This window comes from Lepidochelys kempii, chromosome 11, assembly GCF_965140265.1.
Source record: "Lepidochelys kempii isolate rLepKem1 chromosome 11, rLepKem1.hap2, whole genome shotgun sequence".
NCBI lineage: Eukaryota > Metazoa > Chordata > Testudines > Cheloniidae > Lepidochelys > Lepidochelys kempii.
Window position 1 is genome coordinate 48,762 of NC_133266.1, and position 25,197 is coordinate 73,958.

Below are 25,197 nucleotides of genomic sequence, written 5' to 3' on the forward strand. Positions count from 1 at the left end.
ACCAATTTATTTGAGCATAAGCTTTCATGAGCTACAGCTCACTTTATCGGATGCATTCAATGGAATGCAGTGAGCTGTAGCTCACGAAAGCTTATGCTCAAATAAATTGGTTAATCTCTAAGGTGCCATTAGTACTCCTTTTCTTTTTGCGAATACAGACTAACACGGCTGCTACTCTGAAACCTGTCATTATGCAAGGCACTGCATTTAGCCGTATGCAGTGAGTGAGCTGTAGCTCACGAAAGCTTATGCTCAAATACATTGGTTAGTCTCTAAGGTGCCACTAGTACTCCTTTTCTTTTTGTGAATACAGACTAACATGGCTGAAACCTTACTGTACTAAGAAAATGCTGTCAATGTACAAAGCAAACACACTGAAATATGAGAAAACAACTGGGGGTGTGTCTCTAATCTCTGCTATTAATTATTTCTGGTAACAAAAGTAGGTAAGAAATGTTCAGTCAGAGTATGTTTGCTAAGCTGATGCAATCCCTTTGAGGTGTACATTTAACAGGAGGAAGAGGAGTAGCAAACTCTTCACCTGTACACTAGAGTCAAGTTCATGTTCACAGAGTAGCCACAGCACTGAACACAGTTTGTGTTGGACCAATTTCCTCTGTCATCCCAGACCTTGTCCTCAAAGAGGAAAAGTATTTGTGGCAGATTGTCTCAGGGCTATGCACAGGAGAGGGGAGGCTTCAAAGCAAAGTCTTGGGAGAGAAGGAGCTGGTCCCTCTGCCAACCAAAGGGTGCATAATGGTCCCAAAGAGGACAGAGGGTCAGGCCCCATCTCATTTTGCACCATGGGAGCTGGCAACCTGTGAATGCTATCAGCATGCTGGAGAGTTCAGATTATCCCTGGGTGCACAGGGTCTGCATCATTCAGTACTTGGGGTAATACTCGCATAGCACCTTCTCCCCTACCGCAGGGGGATAAGAGGTTTAAGGGACTCTGCCAAATGAAAAAGCACTTACTATTGATACCGACATCTCCATAAGGCAGTGGCAGCAATGGGGAATGCAGAGGGTGCTGGGTGTATCTCAAGATAGGGTTCCTCCTATATGTCTGTTCCACTACTTCAAAGTTCATACTGTTTTCCTGAAGGACAGAAGAAATTTCCTCAAACCTGCCCAGTTTTTCCCCAGAACTCTTCATATTGCCAGGTTTAAACATGAGCTTCTCCCATCAGAGTTCCACAGGGGCCCAAATAACTAGGTAACAGCTCAGTTAACTTGTACTGTAAATATTTGTATAAGCATTGAAACCACCTCCCGCAGCCTGAGACTAGGACACACAAGTGCCTGAGGGGAACTGGACATACTGGTTTGTATGTGTCCAAGAGAGCAAGTCACACTTGTCAGAGGAAGTATGAATCCTAATTTGCACAAGGGGTTCACATGTGATTCAGTTCTGTGGATTCTGTCACATGTGCATGAGGAATCAGGATGTGTCTGGGGTGGGGACTCCTGATGTTTGACCATGGCAGATTCATACATACCTGGGTTGGGGACCCTGACATTTGTGCATTCAGGAGTCACATGCCCAATGGGAATGGGAATCCCAAGGTTGGTGTCTGCAGGATCCACACATGACAGCTGACGTGGAAGTTTCTGATTTGTGCATAAGGGGGATTTACACACACCTAGTATGGACTCCAATGTGTGCCTGGCGAAACCCCACAATAGGATTAGCCTGAACTCGTGCAGATTAGTTTATATCTTGAAGCATGACATTTGATTATTTTAGCTACATAATTAAAAATGTTTTCCCTCAGTCCTTTTAAGACACCAGTCTTCTCTCCTAACATACCTAAGATAGTGACTGAACAAGGTCAGCTGCAGATAATAGCACCAGAACCTTGGTAGAAGTGGGGGGGGGGGCACAAGGGCAGCTGGAGTGATTGGGGCTCCCCACAGTGATGGGCAGCTTTTACCGTGGCCCAGCTCTGGCTTCTGGCTTGACCAGGGGGTGGGGCCTTAGGGGGAAGAGGGGAGCTGAGGCAGGGCTACGGAGAGGGACCAGGCCTCATGGTGAGGGGGAGCTAAGGCCCTCCCACCATGAAGTGCAGCCCCTGCTGGCACTGCTCTATGCCTGACCAAGGCTTCCAGTCTGCGGTGGCAACACAGCCCCTTGGCCCCCAAACTACACCCGTGTTAAAAAGTAGGTGGGCATGGCTGCTTCCAGCACCCCTGGCTGCAGATCTGGAATATTCTCCTGAACTTTGACTGCAGTGTTCAATGCTACCTACCCTGATGTCACGAATAAGCTGCTGTGTGGGTGTTTCTATGGGAACCTTGCTGTCAATGACTCCTTGGATGGCAGAGGCCCAGCGCATGGCTTCATTCAGTAGCTTGGTGTAGAGTCTGTATGAGTGCTTTCGACCATGGACTATGATGTTCCAGTAGCCTACGGGCAAACAAAGATATAGGAAGGTGGAACTTGGCTGCAATTTTCTGACTCCATATGCATGCAGCATGTGACTGTGGAAATACATTGCTGAAACAGTGACAGTCTTATCAAATGACATGATGAAATTGGTTAAAATGGACTGTGTGGACAAGAGCTTTTCCCTAGGAAGCCACTTCTCAAGAGAGAGTCCCAGTCCAAGTTTTGATCCACCTCCATTCCTCCCGACCCACAAACGCAGTGTGCTGCAGATGATGGTCGGGCATTCCAGTTCCCACCTCCCTCAAAATACAAACATTGTTTCATGGCAGGGTGACTCCACCCCACTTCACCCTTTGGCTCTAACAAGGCATAAAGGTGGGGGAAGACAACACAAGGTTGCAAGTATAAGCTATCACTTTGATTGGAGCTCAATTTAAGTAGTATGAGGATTTCTAGTCACTTGCAGTTAAGGCTGTGTTTAGGTTTCAGAAGGACTCAGAACCCTCAGTTTCACATGTTTAGGTTTGAATTTAGTCTCCAATTTTTAAGCACCTTTGCTCTTCCCAGAGTATCTCTCTATTTTTTTTGTCAAAGATTTACTAACTTCTGCAGAGGAATCATTTTAGAATTTTAAACCTTTTAGAAATCTTCCTGAGACTGTAATGGTGTGGCGCTCTTATGGCTGGAAAGCCAGTCACACACCAAAAAAAAAAAAAAAAAAAAAAAAGACAGTTACCTTTTCCATAACTGGTGTTCTTCGAGATGCTTTGCTCATGTCTGTTCCATATTAGCTGTGTGGGCTCACCACACGCACCGATGCCGGAAGTTTTTCCCTCAGCAGTATCTGTAGGGGACCAGCTCCAGCACCCCCTGGAGTGGCACCTGCATGGCGCTGTATAAGGGGCGCTGTCGGCTCCCCCGACCCTCAGTTCCTTCTTGCCAGAAAACTCTGACAGTGGGGAAGGAGGATGGGTCATGGAATGGATAGGATACCAAGGCTGCTAGCCTCTCTGAGGCTCCCGAAGCCAACCTGGCAGCCTGGGAGGGTTGGGTGAACCCCCAAGGATTCCACAGGTACCATGGTGCTGGCCACTGCGCCTGGGGCCATGGAACAGGCTTTGGTGCTGATGATGTAGGGAACCTTGCTCCGTGCTGGAGGTATAAACAGAGTGGTCGGTACTGGGCGACCAGGATCGGGCAACATGTTGGCTCTTGTCCAACCAGTGCTGAACACTGCGTCCCGATGCAGACTTGTCCAAGCAAGACGGGTGTCTTGGTTGGGATCTTGGGGACCGATGGCGTTCCACAGATTTGCGTCAGACACCCGGCGACCCACGCCTCACGCTACACGAATGGTACCAGGACGTTGAATGGAACCGGGAGCTAATATGGGCCAGTCGCATCTTCCTGAGCAGGGCGACCTACTACTTGGAGACGGGTGATGACGGCCCAGTGATCTGCGATCTCTGATCCTCCATCGGTCCTGTGATCGGTACCAGGCCCTTGGAGACAGTCGGGGCCGGTCTGGGAGTTCTTGCTGGGTGGCGCGTGCCTCAGAGGGTCTGCACCAATCTTCCAGTGAGGTACAATGTGATGGAGGGACATCCCCCTCGATGGGGAACGGTGCCGCTGAGGCAGGGACACATGCATAGGTCCCAACACGGGTTTTCCCCAAGACTGGGGTACCACTGCAGCTGGTGTGGGCAGCCCCGGGAGCGTCAGGATCTCCTGAGCTATTAGAAGGGCTTCAGGCATCAATGGCACCTGAAGCTGGCCAGGGCCTGCACCGCTATCCAGAGTCGCAGTCAAAACATGGGATGGGCTGCACTGCTCGACCTGAGCTGTGGCCCAAGTTCCCAACGGGGGCATTGAGCTGCCCGGCATGGGTTGTGGCTCACCCCCAGCCCTTTCCTTTCCCTTACAGGAGATAGATCTTCCCCTCACAGTCTTTTTCAGCTTCTTGACCAGAGCCGTGGAGAGGGACCGGTGCCGGCTCGTGGATGGCATCAGCGGAGCACTGCGCATGGAGGTCACAGTTCTCGATGCGGAGTTGGACAGCTGCTCCGGTGCTGGAGTGAGTGCTGACTCCATAATATCGCGCTCCTTCTTGGTCCTAGATTTAAAGGACTTGCAGATACGGCACTTGTCACTTATGTGCCCTTCGTCTAAGCACCACAGGCAGCTGGTATGTGGATCTCTGATGGGCATAGGCCGTTTGCAGCAATTGCAGAGCTTAAAGCCTGGGGCATGCCCCGTCCCCAGGCTGAGTCCCGTTCAGGACTAATGAAGAGTTGAGAACTACTACTAAGGGTAACTAAGCAACTACTAACGATATACAACTATATTACAGGTTTTCAAAGTTCGCAAGAACATAGAACGAAACAACGCTAGCTGAAGCTGCAGATGTCCCAGCACCGTCACAGGTGGCAAGAAGGAACTGAGGGTGGGGGGAGCTGGCAGTGGCCCTTATGTTGCACCATGCGGGCACCACTCCAGGGGGCACCAGAGCCGGTCCCCTACAGATACTGCTGAGGGAAAAACTTCTGGCACCTGTGCATGTGGCCAGCACACACACCTAATGTGGAATGGACATGAGCAAGCACTCGAAGAACTCCAAGTTTCACATGCCGATTCATTCCCATCAAAGGACAGATAGAGGCCACTTTCTAAAATTTATTTTTAAACATAAAAAGAAGTATTCCTCTATCCATCAAAATCTATTTTACCCCTACAAGGAAAAGCCAAGAAAACTGCTCTGGTGCAGAGCCTAGTTTGCACCAAGTACTAAGAGAATGGTGCATAGGGTTCTCCCTCTGGCACATGCCACCTAGACCATCATCTCTCCGCCATGGCATCCCAAATACCACAGCTGCCCAGCCTGCCTCCTTCACTCACAAGATCTACTCCTCACAGAGACCCTGCAGTGCCAGGGAGGTGAAATGGATAGCAGAGGGCCACAAGAGAGAAATCAGACCTTTGAGAAGCCCGGGGGATAAAGAGATGGGGGCTGGAGTGAGAGGCAGAGCCCAGTTTTTATGTTCTAAGATCTCGGTGCTCATATGGACTGGTCTCTATTCAGTGCTGCTGGCTCATGGTCCAGGGATTGAAGGCAGAAGCACTACAAGGTGCCAACTCTGTGTATACTGAGGTACCAGTGCACCAAGGGCTCCCTCTGGTGGGCCTGCCTTGAGTGTCCGAGGACTGGCGCACTGGGGCACTCAGGGCTCCGCACAGTGCTGCTGTTGGCTCTACTGGCACAGGAGTCAGCAGTTGCGGGGAAGCAGTGTCCATATAGGGGGCAGGAGTGATCAGGGAAGGCGTGCCCATGTTCTTTCCCCCCGTAAATATACCACCAGGCTCCCTGGGAGGTTTTAAACCTTCCCGGCAGAAGTCCTGGTCCGATGGACCGGCTTAGGTCTGTAAGATGGATCTCTGCTCATCAGCTAGAGAAAATGCATTAGATCGGGGTTTTCAACCTTTTTCTTTCTAACCCCCAACATGTATAAAAACTCCAGGGCCCGGGGGTGGGGGGCACCTGGGGGCTTCAGGCACTGGAGCCCACAGGCATAGGCGTAGTTTGACTTCTATGTGTGTGTGCGCGGGGGGCGCGGTGCATCTCGGGCCAGCTCCGCACGGCAGAACGCGGGGAGGGAGTGTCACCTCTGCACCCTGACTCACCTTAGCAGGCCACTTGCTTGTCTGGGTTAGGAAGGGGGCACAACCAAAAATTATAACTCAAAGGTGTGGGCTCAGCCCCAAAAGTTTGAAAAGTGCTCAGGCAGCAGGTAGCTAGAGGCTATGTGCAGGCAGGGATGTGGCTTAGAGTGCGGGCAGGAGTGTAGCTCGGGGCTGTGTGTGGGAAGGGGAGTGGCTCAGGGTGCAGGCAGGAAGTAGCTAGGAACTGTGTGCGGGCAGGGGGTAGCTCAGGGTGCAGGGAGAGGGTAGCTAGGGGTTGTGTGTGGGCAGGGGTGTATCTCAGGGTGCAGGCAGTGGGTAAGCTAGGGCTGTGTGTGGTGTTAGGATATAGATATTCAGGCCTGTCTGTAAAGGCCTACACTCTTAAGAATTTAGGTGTATTCTTATCACTTGGCTAATTATAGAGGTATAAAAGAAAGAATCAAAATCACTATCTGCTGGTGTAAGGGCCTTCTCTTACTGTGACAGTCTGAGGCCCTGTTCTTAGGCTAAGGCCTTTGGCTAAGCAGCAGAGGCAGGGAACAATCACATCCTCACATTCCAAACTAGTCACATTGAAATAAGGTGCTATTGGGCTGTTAGGCACTATCAGGACAGGATTGTATTCCTATCACCTCCAGAGAAAGGGAAGTGCCTAGAAAATGTAAAAGGAAACTTAGTTTGATAGCATCCTGTCTGGCAAGAACTCACTTATCAATAGCTGGGATGTGAAATCCTCACTTCTGTATTGTTTTGTCATTATAGTTCCCACTTTGCTATTATTTGTCTGTATAATCTCTCTGGTTCTGTGATTGTTCCTGTCTGCTGTATAATTAATTTTGCTGGGTGTAAACTAATTAAGGTAGTGGGATATAATTGGTTACATAATCATGTTACAATATGTTAGGATTGGTTAGTTAAATTTCAGGAAAATGATTGGTTAAGGTATAGCTAAGCAGAACTCAAGTTTTACTATATATTCTGTAGTCAATGAGGAAGTGAGTGGGTGTGGGTGGAAGGGTGGGTGGGGGAGGGAAATGGGAACAGGGAATGGGGGTAAGAAAATTGGAATCATGTTTTGCTAAAGGGGGAAATGGGAACAGGGAATGGGAGTAAGGAAGTTGGAATCATGTTTGGCTAAGGGCAGGAATGGGAACAGGGACACAGGTGTAAGGCTCTGTGGTGTCAGAGCTGGGAAGGAGGATACTAAGGAAGGAAACTGGAATCATGCTTGCTGGAAGTTCACCCCAATAAACATCGAATTGTTTGCACCTTTGGACTTTGGGTATTGTTGCTCTCTGTTCATGCGAGAAGGACCAGGGAAGTAAGTGGGTGAAGGAATAAGCCCCCTAACCTGTGGGCAGGGGTGTAGCTCAGCGTGCAGGCAGCGGGTAGCTCAGGATGCAGGGAAGGGATAGCTAGGGGCTGTGTGTGGGCAGGGCATAGCTCAGAGTGCAGGGAGGAGGTAGCTAGGGGCTGTGTGTGGGCAGGAGGTAGCTCAGGGTGCAGAGAGAGGGTAGCCAGGGGCTGTGTGCTGGGAGGGAGGGTAGCTCATGGTGCAGGGAGGGGGTAGCCAGGGGCTATGTGTCAGGAATGGCAGGGCCCCTGCGGGAGCTGCTCCCTGAAGTCTCTGCCGGCTCCAGAGCCAGATCCCAAAACAGGGCAGGGAGCTGACCAGCAGCCATAGCCCTAGGCAGCAGCAGGAGACAGAGGAGCAACGCAGCTGCCTGCTCCATGCACCAGCCAGAGCAGCAGCCGCCCCGCACTGTATGGCTCTTCCAAGGGTGGGGGGGGGGGGGCATGTGTGGACCTAACCAAAGAGTGGCAGTCCTGGGGGCAAGGCACTGCAGTTTGGGGGGACAATGCCCCCCTGTGCCTTCCTCCCATCTCTGCCCATGGGTTCGGGGCTTCTGGCCCATGGGGCGATAGGGATCATAGACTCCCTGAAACTGGCTTGCAGACCCCCAGGGGGCCACAGATCCACAGTTGAGAACCGTTGCACTAGATGGAGATGCTATCCCTGGTGCACATGCCGAGACCCTCTAACTCAATGGCTCTCAACCTTTCCAGACTACCGTACCCCATTCAGCAGTCTGATTTGTCTTGTGTACCCCCAAGTTTCACCTCACTTAAAAACTACATGCTTACGAAATCAGACATAAAAATACAAGGGTCACAGCACACTATTACTGAAAAATTGCTGACTCTCATTTTTACCATAGAATTATAAAAAAAAATCAATTGGAATATAAATGTACTTACATTTCAGCATATCATATATAGAGCCATATAAACAAGTCGTCATCTATATGAAATTTTAATTTGTACTGACTTTGCTAGTATATGTAGCTTGTTGTAAAACCAGGCAAATGTCTAGATGAGTCCATGTAGCCCCAGGGGTACACATACCCCTGGTTGAGAACCATTGCTCTAACTCACACTCCCATGCACTGCTATACCTCCTACCTCTAGCTTTTTTGTGCACACACAACTCATGATGTCCTGAGCAATGCTGTCATAGTTTACCTGTGCTCCCTCATGTATCTATATCCATCTGCTGTCTCTTGTATAATTAGACTGTAAGCCCTTGCGGGCAGGGACCATCTATTTTGTTCTGTGTTTGTACAGTGTTTAACACAATGGGGTCAAGGGTCTATACTTAGGACCCCTAGGTGCTACAGTAATACAAATAATAATAGACTTTATGAGTGGACAAATGTCAGTAGGGAACATGGCTATTGTTAGTTAAGTTTGTGCATCTGAGTGTGATTTAGAGGAACTGCGTGCGTGGATTTGGGATAAATCCAAATTGCAAGTGCCAGGGAATTTGTTCTGAAGGGAGGAATCTGGGAACCACTGGGTAGTATGTTGAAGTGTATAGATTGGGCTTGCCTAAACTACTGTTTCTCCTTGATTTTCGGTAATGTGTTGGAGGGACTGTAACTGAACAACTTTAAATTACTGTCTAATTGATAATTTGTTAGGTGGTCACATGCAGGGGTGATGACAGACAACCTTCATTCTTCTCTTGACCTTTTCAGACCTCTTCATTGTTTTCATACGGTGAAGTAGCAACAATTGGACACAGCAGCCCAAATAAAGGCACAGAGCACTTCTCACTATATAACTCTTCATCACGCTGTCTGTATCATATCCTGAAACCTCCCTCCCTTGGTCAGTCACAGATAGGAAGACTGTTCTTGAAAAATGAATTTCCTTTTTGTTTGTCTCTCTTACCAGTTTCTTTAAAGACTCTTTCATCAGCCTGGACCACAGAGCAGAGGCTATTGAGAACAAGTGTGCCAAGTTTGGTGGCTGTGCGTTCTGAAGATTTGTAGTAATCAAGGGCGGTGTTTGTCAGCACAAACCAGCGTTTCTTCACCTTCAGAGAGGATGTCTTGTTGCTGCTTTGAACTTCCTTATGAAGCCAGCCTAACGGGAAAGAGGCACAATAACCTTTAAGTTATTGGAGAGAGTCACTGATGGGATGTTTGCCTCTCTCCTGCTGGTGGAACCCTGCAGCTCTCTATCCTCTGCTGGATGTGCCCAGATCTCAAGCTCCTCCTAAATGGCCTCTGGTGGGCCCTCCATCTTCCCTTCTACTCAAGACAGCAGTACCCTCCATGGTCTAGTTAATCTGTCTCTAGAAGGATCTATCTCACTGAGCACACTATGGGCACTACTGGTAATAAACTGACATGTCCCTTCCTCTCATGAGCTGTTATAGCCCGAGCCACAACTGGATGAATCTGTTCCCTGCTGCTCAGTGAGAATGATTTCCCCCTTGCCTCCCCATCACCAAAAGTCCTCTCATTTCAGCACACCTCACCTCTTGACATGTGAGAATTTGCTTGAAATTCACAATCTCCTGTATCCTAACCAGGGACTAAACAGACCACATACAATTCATTGTCCTACTGAAAAGCCAGTGCCAGGTGTTACACATATCATACTGCTGTGGCTCAGTTATAAACCTTACCACAAACTATGGTTACTCAGCAAAACAGGAGGCATATTCCCTTTCTCTCAAGAGCCCTGGAACAGCTGATTCGGAAAACCTCACCTCTGCTCCTATCTGCCCCGGAGCAACCCCAGCTTGTAATGGAAAACCTGCTTGTGATGTAAAGAAGTGCCCAAGTGATGTCAGGCTCTCAGTGTGATGGGATAGGCTAATATCAGTCTATTAGAATTACTGAACCTTTGGTTTCTCCTGAACATGGTTAGAACCAATCCTGAGGGATCCCACTAGAAACACCCCCACTTGTTGATGATTCTCCATTAACAATTACATTATAATTTGTATCTATCACTTAGTCTTTAATTCATTTAAAATGTGCCATATTGATTTTGTATAACACTAGATTTCATAAGCCTTGTATAAGGCTAGGGGAAAGGAGTCCAGGAAAGCTGGCTGTATTTTAAAGAATCCTTATTGAGGTTACAGGGACAAACCATCCCGATGTGTAGAAAGAATAGTAAATATGACAGGCGACCAGCTTGGCTTAACAGTGAAATCCTTGCTGATCTTAAACACAAAAAAGAAGCTTACAAGAAGTAGAAGATTGGACAAATGACCAGAGAAGAGTATAAAAATATTGCTCGGGTATGCAGGAGTGAAATCAGGAAGGCCAAATCACACCTGGAGTTGCAGCTAGCAAGAGATGTTAAGAGTAACAAGAAGGGTTTCTTCAGGTATGTTAGCAACAAGAAGAAAGTCAAGGAAAGCGTGGGCCCCTTCCTGAATGAGGGAGGCAACCTAGTGACAGAGGATGTGGAAAAAGCGAATGTACTCAATGCTTTTTTTGCCTCATCTTCACAAACAAGGTCAGCTCCCAGACTACTGCATTGGGCAGCACAGCATGGGGAGGAGGTGACCAGCCCTCCGTGGAGAAAGAAGCGGTTCGGGACTATTTAGAAAAGCTGGATGAGCACAAGTCCATGGGGCCGGATGCGCTGCATCCGAGAGTGCTAAAGGAGTTGGTGGATGTGATTGCAGAGCCATTATCTTTGAAAACTCATGGCGATCGGGGGAGGTCCTGGACGACTGGAAAAAGGCTAATGTAGTGCCCATCTTTAAAAAAGGGAAGAAGGAGGATCCTGGGATCTACAGGCCAGTCAGCCTCACCTTAGTCCCTGGAAAAATCATGGAGCAGGTCCTCAAGGAAACAATTCTGAAGCACTTTAGAGGAGAGGAAAGTGATCAGGAACAGTCAGTATGGATTCACCAAGGGCAAGTCATGCCTGACTAATCTAATTGCCTTCTATGATACGATAACTGGCTCTGTGGATGAGGGGAAAGCAATGGACATGTTGTTCATGTCAAAAGCTTTGCTAAAGTCAAGGGTCTCCCACAGTATTCTTGCCAGCAAGTTAAAGAAATATGGGTGGGATGAATGAACGATAAGGTGGATAGAAAGCTGGCTAGATTGTTGGGCTCAACAGGTAGTGATCAATAGCTCCATGTCTAGTTGGCAGCCGGTATCAAGTGGAGTGCCACAAGGGTCGGTCCTCGGGCTGGTTTTGTTCAATATCTTCATTAATGATCTGGAGGATGGTGTGGATTGCACCCTCAGCAAGTTTGCAGATGACACTAAACTGGGAGGAGAGGTAGATACACTGCAGGGTAGGGACAGGATATAGAGGGTCCTAGACAAATTAGAGGATTGGGCCAAAAGAAATCTGATGAGGTTCAACAAGGACAAGTGCGGAGTCCTGCACTTAGGACGGAAGAATCCCATGCACGGCTACAGACTGGGGACCGAATGGCTAGGCAGCAGTTCTGCAGAAAAGGACCTAGGGGTTACAGTGGATGAGAAGCTGGATATGAGTCAACAGTGTGCCCTTGTTGCCAAGAAGGCCCAATGGCATTTTGGGATGTATAAGAAGGGGCATTGCCAGCAGATCGAGGGACGTGATCGCTCCCCTCTGTTCGACATTGGTGAGGCCTCATCTGGAGTACTGTGTCCAGTTTTGGGCCCCACACTACAAGAAGGATGTGGAAAAATTGGAAAACGTCCAGCGGAGGGCAACAAAAATGATTAGGGGACTGGAACACATGACTTATGAGGAGAGGCTGAGGAACTGGGATTGTTTAGTCTGCGGAAGAGAAGAATGAGGGGGGATTTGATAGCTGCTTTCAACTACCTGAAAGGGGGCTCCAAAGAGAAGGGATCTAGACTGTTCTCAGTGGTAGCAGATGACAGAACAAGGAGTAATGGTCTCAAGTTGCAGTGGGGGAGGTTTAGGTTGGATATTAGGAAAAACTTTTTCACTAGGAAGGTGGTGAAACACTGGAATGAGTTACCTAGGGAGGTGGTAGAATCTCCTTCCTTAGAATTTTTTAAGGTCAGGCTTGACAAAGCCCTGGCTGGGATGATTTAGTTGGGGATTGGTCCTGCTTTGAGCAGGGGGTTGGACTAGATGACCTCCTGAGGTCCCTTCCAACCCTGATATTCTATGATTCTATGATTTTTAATCAGAATTTTGTGCAGTTCTAAGGTAGGCACCTTACAAAAGTCCAAACATATTATATCAGTAGTTACCTTTATGTGCCAGACTCTGTAATCTTATCAAAAAACAACATAACAAGTTGTTGATGGGCCCCAATTTTCCATGGAACTATGTTAATGGGTATTAAATTATATTTCTATCCTCCAGTTCTTTAGTGATAGTGTCCTGTATCAGCCATTCCATTATTTTGCCCAGCGTCAACATCAGGATAACTGACCTGTAATTATCCAGGTCATCCCTGGTATTGCATTGCTAGGAATATTACTTTTAAATACTGAAACAACACTGACTTTCTTCCAGACACCAGGAATTTCCCTAGCTTTCAAAGATTTATCATCTGATATCAATGGTTCAGAGCTCCTCAGTCAACACATTTAAATCTCCTGGGTGCAAGTTATCTGAACTTGCCAAGTTAAAAATGTTTAACTTTAGTTTATGCAGCACACTGACTGTGTGGGCCAGTTGTATGAAAAGAAAAATTTCCTTCTTACATGTGAATTTTGCTTCTAATACCTTCCATGTCCCACTGGCCTGTACTGTGGAGCATTTCCCCTTTCCCTGCTGGTAGGAGGCAGAACAAAGACTGATAGCCAGTCTGCAAAGAACCCTAGAATGATGGCTTCCACAGTTGAAAAATACTAACTGATTCATATGTTTAAAAAATTATATATGTATGTATATAAAAGTATATGCGACTCATCCATCTGTGAGGTGCTATTACCATATTGGGAAGGCCACATGGAGAAACTGAGCAGTTTCTAGTAAGAGTCAGAATACACCAAGGCTTGGCACTAAGCCCATTTTTTTTCTCTTAGATGCTCGATGCAGTTATAGAAAGCATCCAGAGAATGGCACCCTGGTACATGCTTTTTGATGTAGTACTCCTACAAAGAGGAAGTGGAAGAAGACTTAGATAGATGGAGGTGCATATTTGAAAGAAATGGCATGAAAATCAGTGGAAATAAAATGGAACATGGCTGTAAATTTGGTGATAGCTTACAGGAAGATAATGAGACTGATGACGCTTGTTAAAAAATAATGCGTTAATTAAATTTGAGACTGATCTCCTTGGGGGAGAATTGTATGTCTCCTGCTTTGTGGTTTTACGTGCATTCTGCCATGTATTTTGTGTTATGGTAGTCTCAGATGACAACGCAGCACATGTTCAATTTAAGAACATTTTCACTGCAGATCTGACAAAACGCAAAGAAGGTAACAATGTGAGATTTTTAAAGATAGCTACTGCACTAGACCCAAAGTTTAAGAATCCGAAGTGTCTTCCAAAATCGGAGAGGGACAAGATGTGGAACATGTTGTCAGATGTCTTAAAAGAGCAACACTCCAATGCAGAAACTACAGAACCCAAACCACCAAAAAAGAAAATTGGTGGCATCTGACTCACACAATGAAAATGAACAGGCATCCATCCGCTCTGCTTTGGATCATTATTGAGCAGACCCAGTCATCAGCATGGAAGCATGTCCTCTGGAATGGTGGTCATAGCATAAAGGGACATACAAATGTTTAGCATATCTGACACGTAAATACCTTGCAATGCCAGCTACAACAGGGCCATGTAAACGCCTGTTCTCACTTTCAGGGACATTGTAAATAAGAAGCTGGCAGCATTATCTCCCGCAAATGTAAACAAATTTGTTTGTCTTAGCGATCGGCTGAACAAGAAGTAGGACTGAGTGAACATAATAAAGGCCATACTGGGTCGGACCAAAGGTCCATCCAGCCCAGTATCCTGTCTACCAACAGTGCCCAATGCCAGGTGCCCCACAGGGAGTGAACCTAACAGGTAATAATCTAGTGATCTCTCTCCTGCCATCCAGCTCCACCCTCTGACAAACAGAGGCTAGGGACACCATTCCTTACCCATCCTGGCTAATAGCCATGAATGGACTTAACCTCCATGAATTTGTCCAGTTCTCTTTTAAACCCTGTTAATAGTTCTAGCCTTCACAACCTCCTCAGGCAAGCAGTTCCACAGGTTGACTGTGCGCTAAGTGAAGAAGAACTTCCTTTTATTTGTTTTAAACCTGCTGCCCATTAATTTCATTTGGTGGCCCCTAGTTCTTATATTATGGGAACAAGTAAATAACTTTTCCTTATTCACTTTCTCCACACTACTCATGATTTTATATACCTCTATCATATCATAGAATATCAGGGTTGGAAGGGACCTCAGAAGGTCATCTAGCCCAACCCCCTGCTCAAAGCGGGACCAATCCCCAACTAAATCATCCCAGCCAGGGTTTTGTCAGGCTTGACCTTAAAAACTTCTAAGGAAAAAGATTCCACCACCTCCCTAGGTAACTCATTCCAGTGTTTCACCATCCTCCTAGTGAAAAAGTTTTTCCTAATATCCAACCTAAACCTCCCCCACTGCACCTTGAGACCATTACTCCTTGTTCTGTCATCTGCTACCACTGAGAACAGTCTAGATCCATCCTCTTTGGAACCCCTTTTCAGGTAGCTGAAAACAGCTATCAAATCCCGTCTCATTCTTCTCTTCTGCAGACTAAACAATCCCAGTTCCCTCAGCCTCTCCTCATAAGTCATGTGTTCCAGTCCCCTAATCATTTTTGTTGCCCTCCGCTGGACGTTTTCCAATTTTTCCACATCCTTCTTGTAGTGTGGGGCCCAAAACCGGACACAGTACTTCAGATGAGGCCTCACCAATGTCGAACAGAGGGGAACGATCACGTCCCTCGATCTGCTGGCAATGCCCCTTCTTATACATCCCAAAATGCCATTGGGCCTTCTTGGCAACAAGGGCACACTGTTGACTCATATCCAGCTTCTCGTCCACTGTAAGCCCTAGGTCCTTTTCTGCAGACTTTAGTCTCCTCTTTTCCAAGCTGAAAAGTCCTAGCCTCTTTAATCTCTCCTCATATGGGACCCGTTCCAAACCCCTAATCATTTTAGTTGCCCTTTTCTGAACCTTTTCTAATGCCAGTATATCTTTTTTGAGATGAGGGGACCACATCTGTACGCAGTATTCAAGATGTGGGCATACCATAGATTTATATAAGGGCAATAAGATATTCTCCATCTTATTCTCTATCCCTTTTTTAATGATTCCTAACATCCTGTATGCTTTTTTGACTGCTGCTGCACGCTGCGTGGACGTCTTCAGAAAACTATCCACAATGACGCCAAGATCTTTCTCCTGATTAGTTGTAGCTAAATTAGCCCCCATCATATTGTATGTCTAATTGGGGTTATTTTTTCCAATGTGCATTACTTTACATTTATCCACATTAAATTTCATTTGCCATTTTGTTGCACAATCACTTAGTTTTGTGAGATCTTTTTGAAGTTCTTCACAGTCTGCTTTCTTTCACAGTCTTAACTATCTGAGCAGTTTAGTATCATCTGCAAACTTTGCCACCTCACTGTTTACCCCTTTCTCCAGATCGTTTATGAATAAGTTGAATAGGATTGGTCCTAGGACTGACCCTTGGGGAACACCACTAGTTACCTCTCTCCATTCTGAAAATTTACCATTTATTCCTACCCTTTGTTCCCTGTCTTTTAGCCAGTTCTCAATCCACGAAAGGCTCTTCCCTCTTAGCCTATGACAACTTAATTTACATAAGAGCCTTTGGTGAGGGACCTCGTCAAAGGCTTTCTGGAAATCTAAGTACAGTAAGTTCACTGGATCCCCCTTGTCCACATGTTTGACGACGCCCTCAAAGAACTCTAATAGATTAGTAAGACATGATCTCCCTTTACAGAAACCATGTTGACTTTTGCGCAACAATTTATGTTCGTCTAGGTATCTGATAATTTTATTCTTTACTATTGTTTCAACTAATTTCCCCGTTACTGACGTTAGACTTACCAGTCTGTAATTGCCAGGATCACCTCTAAAGCCCTTCTTAAATATTGGCGTTACATTAGCTATCTTCCAGTCATTGGGTACAATAGCTGATTTAAAGGACAGGTTACAAATCATAGTTAATAGTGCCACAATTTCACATTTGAGTTCTTTCAGAACTCTTGGGTGAACGCCATCTGGTCCCGGTGACTTGTTACTGTTAAGTTTCTCAATTAATTCCAAAACCTCCTCTAGTGACACTTCAATCTGTGACAATTCCTCAGATCTGTCACCTACAAAAGATGGCTCAGGTTTGGGAATCTCCCTAACATCCTCAGGTGTGAAGACTGAAGCAAAGAATTAATTTAGTTTCTCTGCGATGACTTTATCATCTTTAAGTTCTCCTTTTGTATCTCGATCGTCCAGGGGCCCCAATGGTTGTTTAGCAGGCTTCCTGCTTCTGATGTACTTAAAAAACAGTTTGTTATTACCTTTTGAGTTTTCGGCTAGCTGTTCTTCAAACTCCTTTTTGGCTTTTCTTATTACATTTTTACATTTAGTGGACTTGTAGGCTATGAAGTTTTACATTGTTTTGGTTTTGAGTGCACTTATGTAAGAAAAAAAATCTACATTTGTAAGTTGCACTTTCACGATAGAGATTGCATAGCAGTACTTGTATGAGATGAATTGAAAAATACTATTTTATTTTTTACAGTGAAAATATTTGTAATAAAAAATAATATAAAGTGAGAACTGTACACTTTGTATTCTGTGTTGTAAGTGAAATCAATATATTTGAAAATATAGAAAACATCCAAAAACATTTAAATAAATTGTATTCTATTTTGTTTAACAGTGTGATTAGAACTACGTTTAATCATGATTAATTTTTTAATCGCTTGACCGCCCTACTTCTAATTAAAATTTATTCCTATCAACAACTTTTTTTTTTTTTTTTTTTTTTTTTGATAAAAGCTCTATTTTATATATCTGCTCTCACTTCTGTCCTAAGCATGGTTGTTTTTTATTTAAGAGAAGATGCTGCTCTGTCCAAGTGTCCTTGTGGAGGGAGGAAAATTTCATTCCTCTCTTTTGGGCTGACGTATGCCACTCTAGTGATGTTATCTGTGTGGATGAGTATGTGATGCTAGTGGAGGAGAAGGGCAAGTTTAATGACCCTTAGTTCTAGCCAGTTTATACTCCTCTGCTTCTCCAAATTTGACTGAATCCCCTGACCAGTACAGGTGTGCTTCCCATCAATGACAGCTGGCATTAGTGGTGATCAAGAGTCACCAGCTTTGACACAGGATACTCTATTGGAATCTCAAAGGAGAAGGTGACTGAGCTTGGAACAGTGACTCAGATTATGATTGGTTGCAATTTCTTCCCTGTATGGCAGGAAGTATTTTTGGAGCATCTTCATCTGAAATCTAGCCCATTGTAGAGTGTACACACATGAAACTAACAGGCTGAGGAGTTCTGCCAGGAGTTTTACTGATGTCTGATGACCAGATGATATTTGGTGAATTAAGAATAGGATTTGCTGTTGTCTTTTGTCTAATACGAACTTCCTGTCTGCCTTGGTGGCTCAGGATAACTCCTAAGTGCAGCAGTCACTGAGATGGTTGGAGGTGACTTTACTCTCTGTGTTCATCAGAAACCCATGATCCTGTTAGCAGGTTGCTGTCTCCTCTAGACCCTGAATGTCTGTCAGATAGGACAAGGACCTGATGAGGAGATCATCTAAGTAGGGATGTATGTGTTTCCTCCCCAGTTCTCTCAGCATGGCCACTAAAACTACCAGGCTCTTTGTGAATACTTGCAGGGGAGTTTCTAGCTCAAAAGGGAGAGTCATGTAGTGGAAATGCTTTCTGCTGTAACAGAAGAACAGAAATTTTTGGTAGTTCTCCATGATTAGAAGAAAAAAATAGGCCTCTTTGAGGTCTATTGAACTCATTAAATCATAGGGTGATAAGAGCCTCAGTGATAGAACAGATTTTAATCTAGTGGTCCCTTCTGGGTTTATCTATACCTGTATTACATAGACCAAGTCTTCATATTTCTCTTGTGAAATTTCAAAAACCTGATGGATTTGTTTAGTGCCCTGAGGTCTAAGATCGCTCAAGTCCCCATTCTCCACTGGAGATATCAAAACATTGGCATACACTCCACAAAGTCTCTGTTTTGTTTGTACTGCTCCATGGCTCTGATTCAGAGAAGAAGTCTGACTGCTTCTTTCACTCTTTGGTGTCTGATTGGGTTTTTTGATCTGATAGAGACTATGAACTTGTCTCTGTGGGATTGGGTCAGCTCAACGGCACAACACCATAGAGTTGTCTCTAGTACCTTTGTGTTTAAAATAGATGTTTCCCACTTGCAGCTTCCCCGCAAATAAGAGACCTTTTCAGATATGGGACACTATATGTCAGGCAGATGGTTCTTCTTTGATGATCTTACAGAAAAGCCTCATGTAAAGCTTCCAGACTCGGTGAAATGGGACCATCTACCTCTTCTAGTCTCTTTCTGGGTTTCTTGTGGGCTGATAACCATGAAAAGAGGATAGCATAATGAATGGAAGGTCTATAGCTCTTCTTAGTTTGATGAAACAGAGGAGATTTCTTCTTACCTGCTATCACTTTGTCCATGTCCTCACCAAACAGCTTGCTCTGAGTACTTGGCTGAGGTCATAAGGTGCATTGCTTGCATATATGCTTTACAAAGGTGGATCCAGAGGTATCTTTGTACTACCACTTTAGAATCCACAAAGCAAGCCACAAATCTAAGGGAATCCAATGAAGCATCTACAAAAAAGGAAGCTGCTAGCTAGAACTTATTCAAACTTGCTTTCAGTTTTTTATCTCGAACCAGGCTTAACTTGGTCATACCGTATATTGAGGCTAGAGTAGCCCCGACAAAACAAAAGGCTACTGAAGAGTCCAGCAGGCCTGAGGCCTCAGAGTTTTTTCTTAGAGATGCTTTGTTTTTCGGCCTGTTGGTTCTTATAATAAAGTCTCCCGACGAAGTGATTAGTGTCTTTGACCAGGGCAGCGGCTGCTGCATCCACTTTTGGCAGAGTAACTACATTTTCCTTGTCTTTCAGCAAGGAACAGAACTACTGGATCTGTCTGTTGGCTTTGCTAGGGAACTCCCACCAAGCCTTGATTGCGTCTTCAAATATCACCGTGGAGTGGAACACAATTCTTTCTTTGCTTCAGCTAGAAAGTATTTGAGAGGCCTTCTTGAACTTTGGGTAGTGGTGGTTTGTGGACTGTTCCAGGGAGCATTTCCACTGTGATTAGCACCTTCCATAACATACACTTAATTATTAGAGGAGGGAAAAGAATCTCATAAATCCTCCTTTAGTGCTGCCTGGTCTGAGATAGATAATTCCCCTTCCTCAAAGGAAATCAAACTGGATGATGAGGAGGAAAAATTTTACCTCTCCTTGTTCCTATATCTCAATTTTTTTAGCCTATGGCTCTTCAGACTCCTCCCCAGTGGAGAAGACTAAGAGGAGGATTGAGAAGCATTCTTCTTCTTTGACTTTCCCTTTTTTCTGAGTCCAACAATCCCTGCAGGAGCACCTGCCTCCTCACTTAGCACAAGGACTTGTGATAAGAGTCTGAACTGAGGACTCTTTGAACCTGCAGGTCTTTTTTTTTTTTAACTGATCTTTCTTTTATCTCTGTGAGGGTTAGTCACTGGATTCTGCCCTTCTAACTTTAACAGCTGTTTTGGAAGAGAACATATGGGAGTTCACCACCCTCTTCCTGAAGTGGAGGGACCTTCAGAAGAAGGGTCCTGATGAACATGTCCCCAAGGGGGCAGAGTTTTAGAGAATGAGAGAGGGATTTTTCTGTTTCTTTGGTAGGAGAAGACTCTATGCTTACATAGCCCACCTTTCTGTCCAGAATAAAGTAGAGCCACTTCAGGAGACACCCCTGAAGCTGAGGGAGTTAAGAGTTCCAAGGAATGTACTAGTGGAAGAGGTGCTGGGGTGGTCATTTTCCTCCACATTGGCTGCACCAGGGCTCAAAGGACCGGTAGAGCTGAAATCCTCATTTGGCAAGTCAGAGGAGAGGATGCTGTGTCATTGGCAGCAGCAATAGGGGCTGCTTATTCCACAGGAAATTCAGGCACCATTATGGGATGGAGCTACAGCACTTTCTGCATGCCACATAGTGTGGGGAAGGGACTCTGCAGCCCAATTCCATGGCTCAGCATGGAGCAGGCCCTCATGCTGATGAGGGGGTTAGAAGACTACAGGGAACTGAACCATGCTCATGCCTCTGGGTTGCCCTCTGAGGGGACACTGACCAGACTCTCTCAGTCCGGTCACAGTACTCTTGCAAAGGAAGGAATAAGGCTTGGGAGACATTTGCAGTTCTCTTTATTTGTAATGTGCCAAGAGAGAAGGGGAAAACAGGTCTGATTCTGCTGTAATCCTGCCCTCAAGAAGGGCAAGCCTGGCTCAAAATTTCCTGGCCAACAGAGAGCATCTTTGTTTCAAAAAAATATATTTTGTTTGGAGTCTCCATTTAGTTAAATTCAGAATTTTAAGAAATCTTATCCCTAAAGACTCTGCTACAATAAGGAGATCCCTGGTCTGCTGTCTGCGTAGGAGTGAAAGCAGAGAACTTTGGAGGTTCTCCACCTAGCGGCAGTCCTGGTCCCAGGCTGGCTGTCAATCTTAGTTCTGCCTCCCACCAGCAGGAAGAGGGGGAACGCACCACAGTACAGACTGCTGGACATGGAGCACGTGGTGGTTAGCAGGGGCGCTGGGACAATTTTTATAGTGGGAGTGCTGAGAGCCATTGAACCAAACTGTAAACCCTGTATATAATGGAAACTATTTCAAGCCATGTGGTACGGCAGCACCCCTCAGTTCCAGCACATATGGGGGTGAGAACCAATTCATCTACTTTGTTACCCTCTCGAGAACGATCTGATCCAGGGACAATGTATGAGCCCATTATGGATAGACTTAGCCTGTCTGTGATATGTCTTCCTCTTTTTCCAGGCAAGTGACCACTACCAATGTGCTACATAAGGCATCAAAAAGAGATCACCCTTGTGAGACATGCCTTCTCTTTCCCCTTGGGCAGATGGCTCATTTATACCTTGCCACCTATAACCCTTCATCACAAAGTCCTAATCAAGCTCAAGAGAAATGAAGGTTCAATAATTCTAAAAGCCTGACAACATCTAAAATAAATATGGTTCTCCACCATTAGGGACAGCAATAAACATCCATCAGCTATGAAGGAGGCCAGGTTCCCACTCAGGCAGATCATAAAGCAGCAGCAAGGGTGGGTCAAGGGCTCACACAGCATAATGATGAGAATCTACACAGGCAATTTTCAGAAGAGAACATGCTGTTTACTCCCCCTTCCAGTCCATTAATGAAGGGGCTAGATAATACCAGAACTAGCATAATACCAAACACTAGACACCTCCATATATGTGAGTGACATATCCAAACCCATTTGGATTTCCATTTTTGTGACATGTTGATGATGTGTTCTTTGAGTTTGTGTGCAGAATAAGGTTACAGTACATGTTTCCTTTTACCTCTCACAAGAAACTCCTGACCATCAATCCTGGATTCGCCTTTGGGTTTCTGTAGGAGCGAGATCCAGTGATGCATCTCCTCTGGGGTGTCACTGTTACAGTGAATCACTCGATTTGCTGTGATGATCACAAAGGAATTTGACCTGCCAGAAAACATGAGAATTAAAACTAGTCATATCAGATCCATGTCTGCAGCAAAAGCACGGTTGAGACAGAGCACCTCTCTTCAGCCATCAGCCCTCTGCCAAAGGGCCTGCATAGCCATAGCCTGAGCCTTCACCTTTAACCATCAGCCCCTCTGCCTCAGCATAAGGAATGCCAGTCAGACCTATGGAAAACATGCTATGGAGAGTTGGGGGAACATTTAAACAGGGGAAAGAGCCCCCCCAGACTGGATTACAAATTGTGGGGAGGAGTGTATTCAGACAGCAGGCATGGGATCTGTAGCACACGCCAATCATAATAGCATGAAGGTGCCTCTCATGGACTCCCGTCATCCTCCCTCAAGTCCCACTGCTTGGTTCAACATAAGCTGACGATTGACACCTCAGTACTTTAGTGAGAGAGACAGAATTCCCCCTAGGACAAAGAAAGGCATCTCAGGTGGCAGATCTTCAGCTGGTGGAAATTGTCATAGCTCCGATGAAGTCAATAGAACTATGTCAGTTCTCAACAGCCAGGGATCTACCTCTAAGATTACTGTTAAGGACAATTATAGAATCATAGAAGATGAGGGTTGGAAGATACCTCAGGAGGTCATCTAGTCCAACCCCCTGTTCAAAGCAGGACCAACCCCAACTAAATCATCCCAGCCAGGGCTTTGTCAAACAGGCCTTAAAAACCTCTGAGGATGGAGATTCCACCACCTCCCTAGGTAACCCATTCCAGTGCTTCACCACCATCCTAATGAAACAGTTTTTCCTAATATCCAACCTAGACCTCCCCCACTGCAACTTGAGACCATTACTCCTCGTTCTGTCATCTGCCACCACTGAGAACAGCCAAGCTCCATCCTCTTTGGAAGCCCCCTTCAGGTAGTTGAAGGCTGCTATCAAATCCCCCCTCACTCTTCTCTTCTGAAGATGAAATAAGCCCAGTTCCCTCAGCCTTTCCTCGTAAGTCATGTGCCCCAGCCCCCTAATCTTTTTCATTGCCCTCCGCTGGACTCTCTCCAATTTGTCCACATCCTTTCTGTAGTGGGAGGCCCCAAACTGGATGCAATACTCCAGATGTGGCTTCACCAGTGCCAAATAGAGGGGAATAATCGCTTCCCTCGATCTGCTGGCAATGCTCCTACTAATGCAGCCCAATATGCTGTTTGTCTTCTTGGCAACAAGGGCACACTCTTGATTCATATCCAGCTTCTTGTCCACTGTAATCCCCAGGTCCTTTTCTGCAGACCTGCCGCTTAGCCGGTCAGTCCCCAGCCTGTAGCAGTGCCTGGGATTCTTCTGTCCTAAATGCAGGACTCTGCACTTGTCCTTGTTGAACTTCATCAGATTTCTTTTCGCCCAATTCTCCAATTTGTCTAGGTCACTCTGGACCCTATCCCTACCCTCCAGTGAATCTACCTCTCCCCGCCCTTTAGTGTCATCTGCGAACTTGCTGAGGGTGCAATCCATCCCATCATCCAGATCATTAACGAAGATGCTGAACAAAACCGGCCCCAGGACAGATCCCCTGGGGCACTCGACTTGATACTGGCTGCCAACTAGACATTGAGCCATTGATCACTACCTGTTGAGCCCCACGATTTAGCCAGCTTTCTATCCACCTTATGGTCCATTCATCCAATCCATACTTTAACTTGCTGGCAAGAATAACGTGGGAGACCGTGTCAAAAGCTTTGCTAAAGTCAAGGTGTATCACATCCACCACTTTCCCCATATCCACAGAGCCAGTTATCTCAACACAGAAAGCAATCAGGTTGGTCAGGCATGACTTGCCCTTGGTGAATCCATGTTGATTGTTCCTGATCACTTTCCTGTCCTCCAAGTGCTTTAAAATGGATTCCTTGAGGACCTGCTCCATGATTTTTCCAGAGACTGAGATGAGGCTGACCGGTCTGTAGTTCCCTGGATTCTCCTCCTTCCCTTTTTAAAAGATGGGCACTACATTAGCCTTTTTCTAATTGTCCGGGACCTCCCCCGATCGTCACAAGTTTTCAAAGATAATGGCCAATGGCTCTGCAATCACATCAGCCAATTCCCTCAGCACCCTCGGATGCATTGCATCTGGCCCCTGGGACTTTTGCAGGTTCAGCTTTTCTAAATACTCCTTAACCTGTTCTTTCAACACTGAGGTTGCTCACCTCCTCCCCATACTGTGCTGCCCAGCGCAGCAGTCTGGGAGCTGACCTTGTCTGTGAAGACCGAGGCAAAAAAAAAGCATCGAGTACATTAGCTTTTTCCACATCCTCTGTCACTAGGTTGCCTCCCCCATTCAGTAGGGGTCCCACACTTTCCCTGACTTTCTTCTTGTTGCTAACATACCTGTAGAAACCCTTCTGGTTACCCTTCACATCCCTTGCTAGCTGCAACTCCAATTGTTCTTTGGCCTTCCTGATTACACCCCTGCATGCTTGAGCAATATTTTTATACTCTTCCCTAGTCATCTGTCCAAGTTTCCACTTCTTGTAAGCTTCCCTTTTGTGTTTAAGCTCACAAAAGATTTCTCTGTTAAGCCAAGGTGGTTGCCTGCCATATTTGCTATTGTTTCTGCACATTGGGATGGTTTGTTCCTGCGCCCAATAAGGCTTCTTATTTGGAGTTTGCCTGGGAGTTTGTCTGGGATCTGTCTGAGAGGAGGTACGCTAAGGGCTGCATTAGGGAGGCTGTGCTGGTGAGTATCGGAGTGTCTGTTGTGGGGACAGTTGGACAGTTTGACCGTGTGCTTGATTGGCTGTTTGAAAAGTGTGAATTGGGAATGCTTTGTTCCAGGTGAGCCTTGAGAGGGCCTGACTGTTAGAAAAAGCCAGTCAGTTGAGCGGCGAACAGCAGAGAGGCTAACAGAGGGAGTTTGCCTGGGAGTTCGCCTGGGGAGAGCCCACTGAAGCTTACATCTTGCCAGCTTCTCTGAGTAGTTACTACAACTCCTGAGGAAGCTCGAAGAAGGAAGGTAATATGGATTGTGAGTGTTCAGCTGTTGTGACCTGCACTGGATGTGCCATGTTTGTCTTTCTTCCACAGGAGAGAAGCGACTTTGTCTGTACGAAGTGCAAGCT

General features: G+C 46.0%; 1 protein-coding gene across 1 annotated transcript in view; it reads right to left on the reverse strand.

Annotated features, from left to right (window-relative positions):
- The window catches only part of LOC140895349 (unconventional myosin-X-like), a 275,404-nt gene that overhangs the window by 27,529 nt on the left and 222,678 nt on the right, over positions 1-25,197 (reverse strand). The window contains exons 31-34 of the mRNA XM_073304794.1: positions 21,975-22,117; positions 9,302-9,496; positions 2,250-2,407; positions 976-1,099 (exon numbers count right to left, since the gene is read on the reverse strand). Of these exons, the coding sequence (XP_073160895.1) occupies positions 976-1,099; positions 2,250-2,407; positions 9,302-9,496; positions 21,975-22,117 (620 nt within the window). The remainder of the gene's footprint in view (positions 1-975; positions 1,100-2,249; positions 2,408-9,301; positions 9,497-21,974; positions 22,118-25,197) is intronic.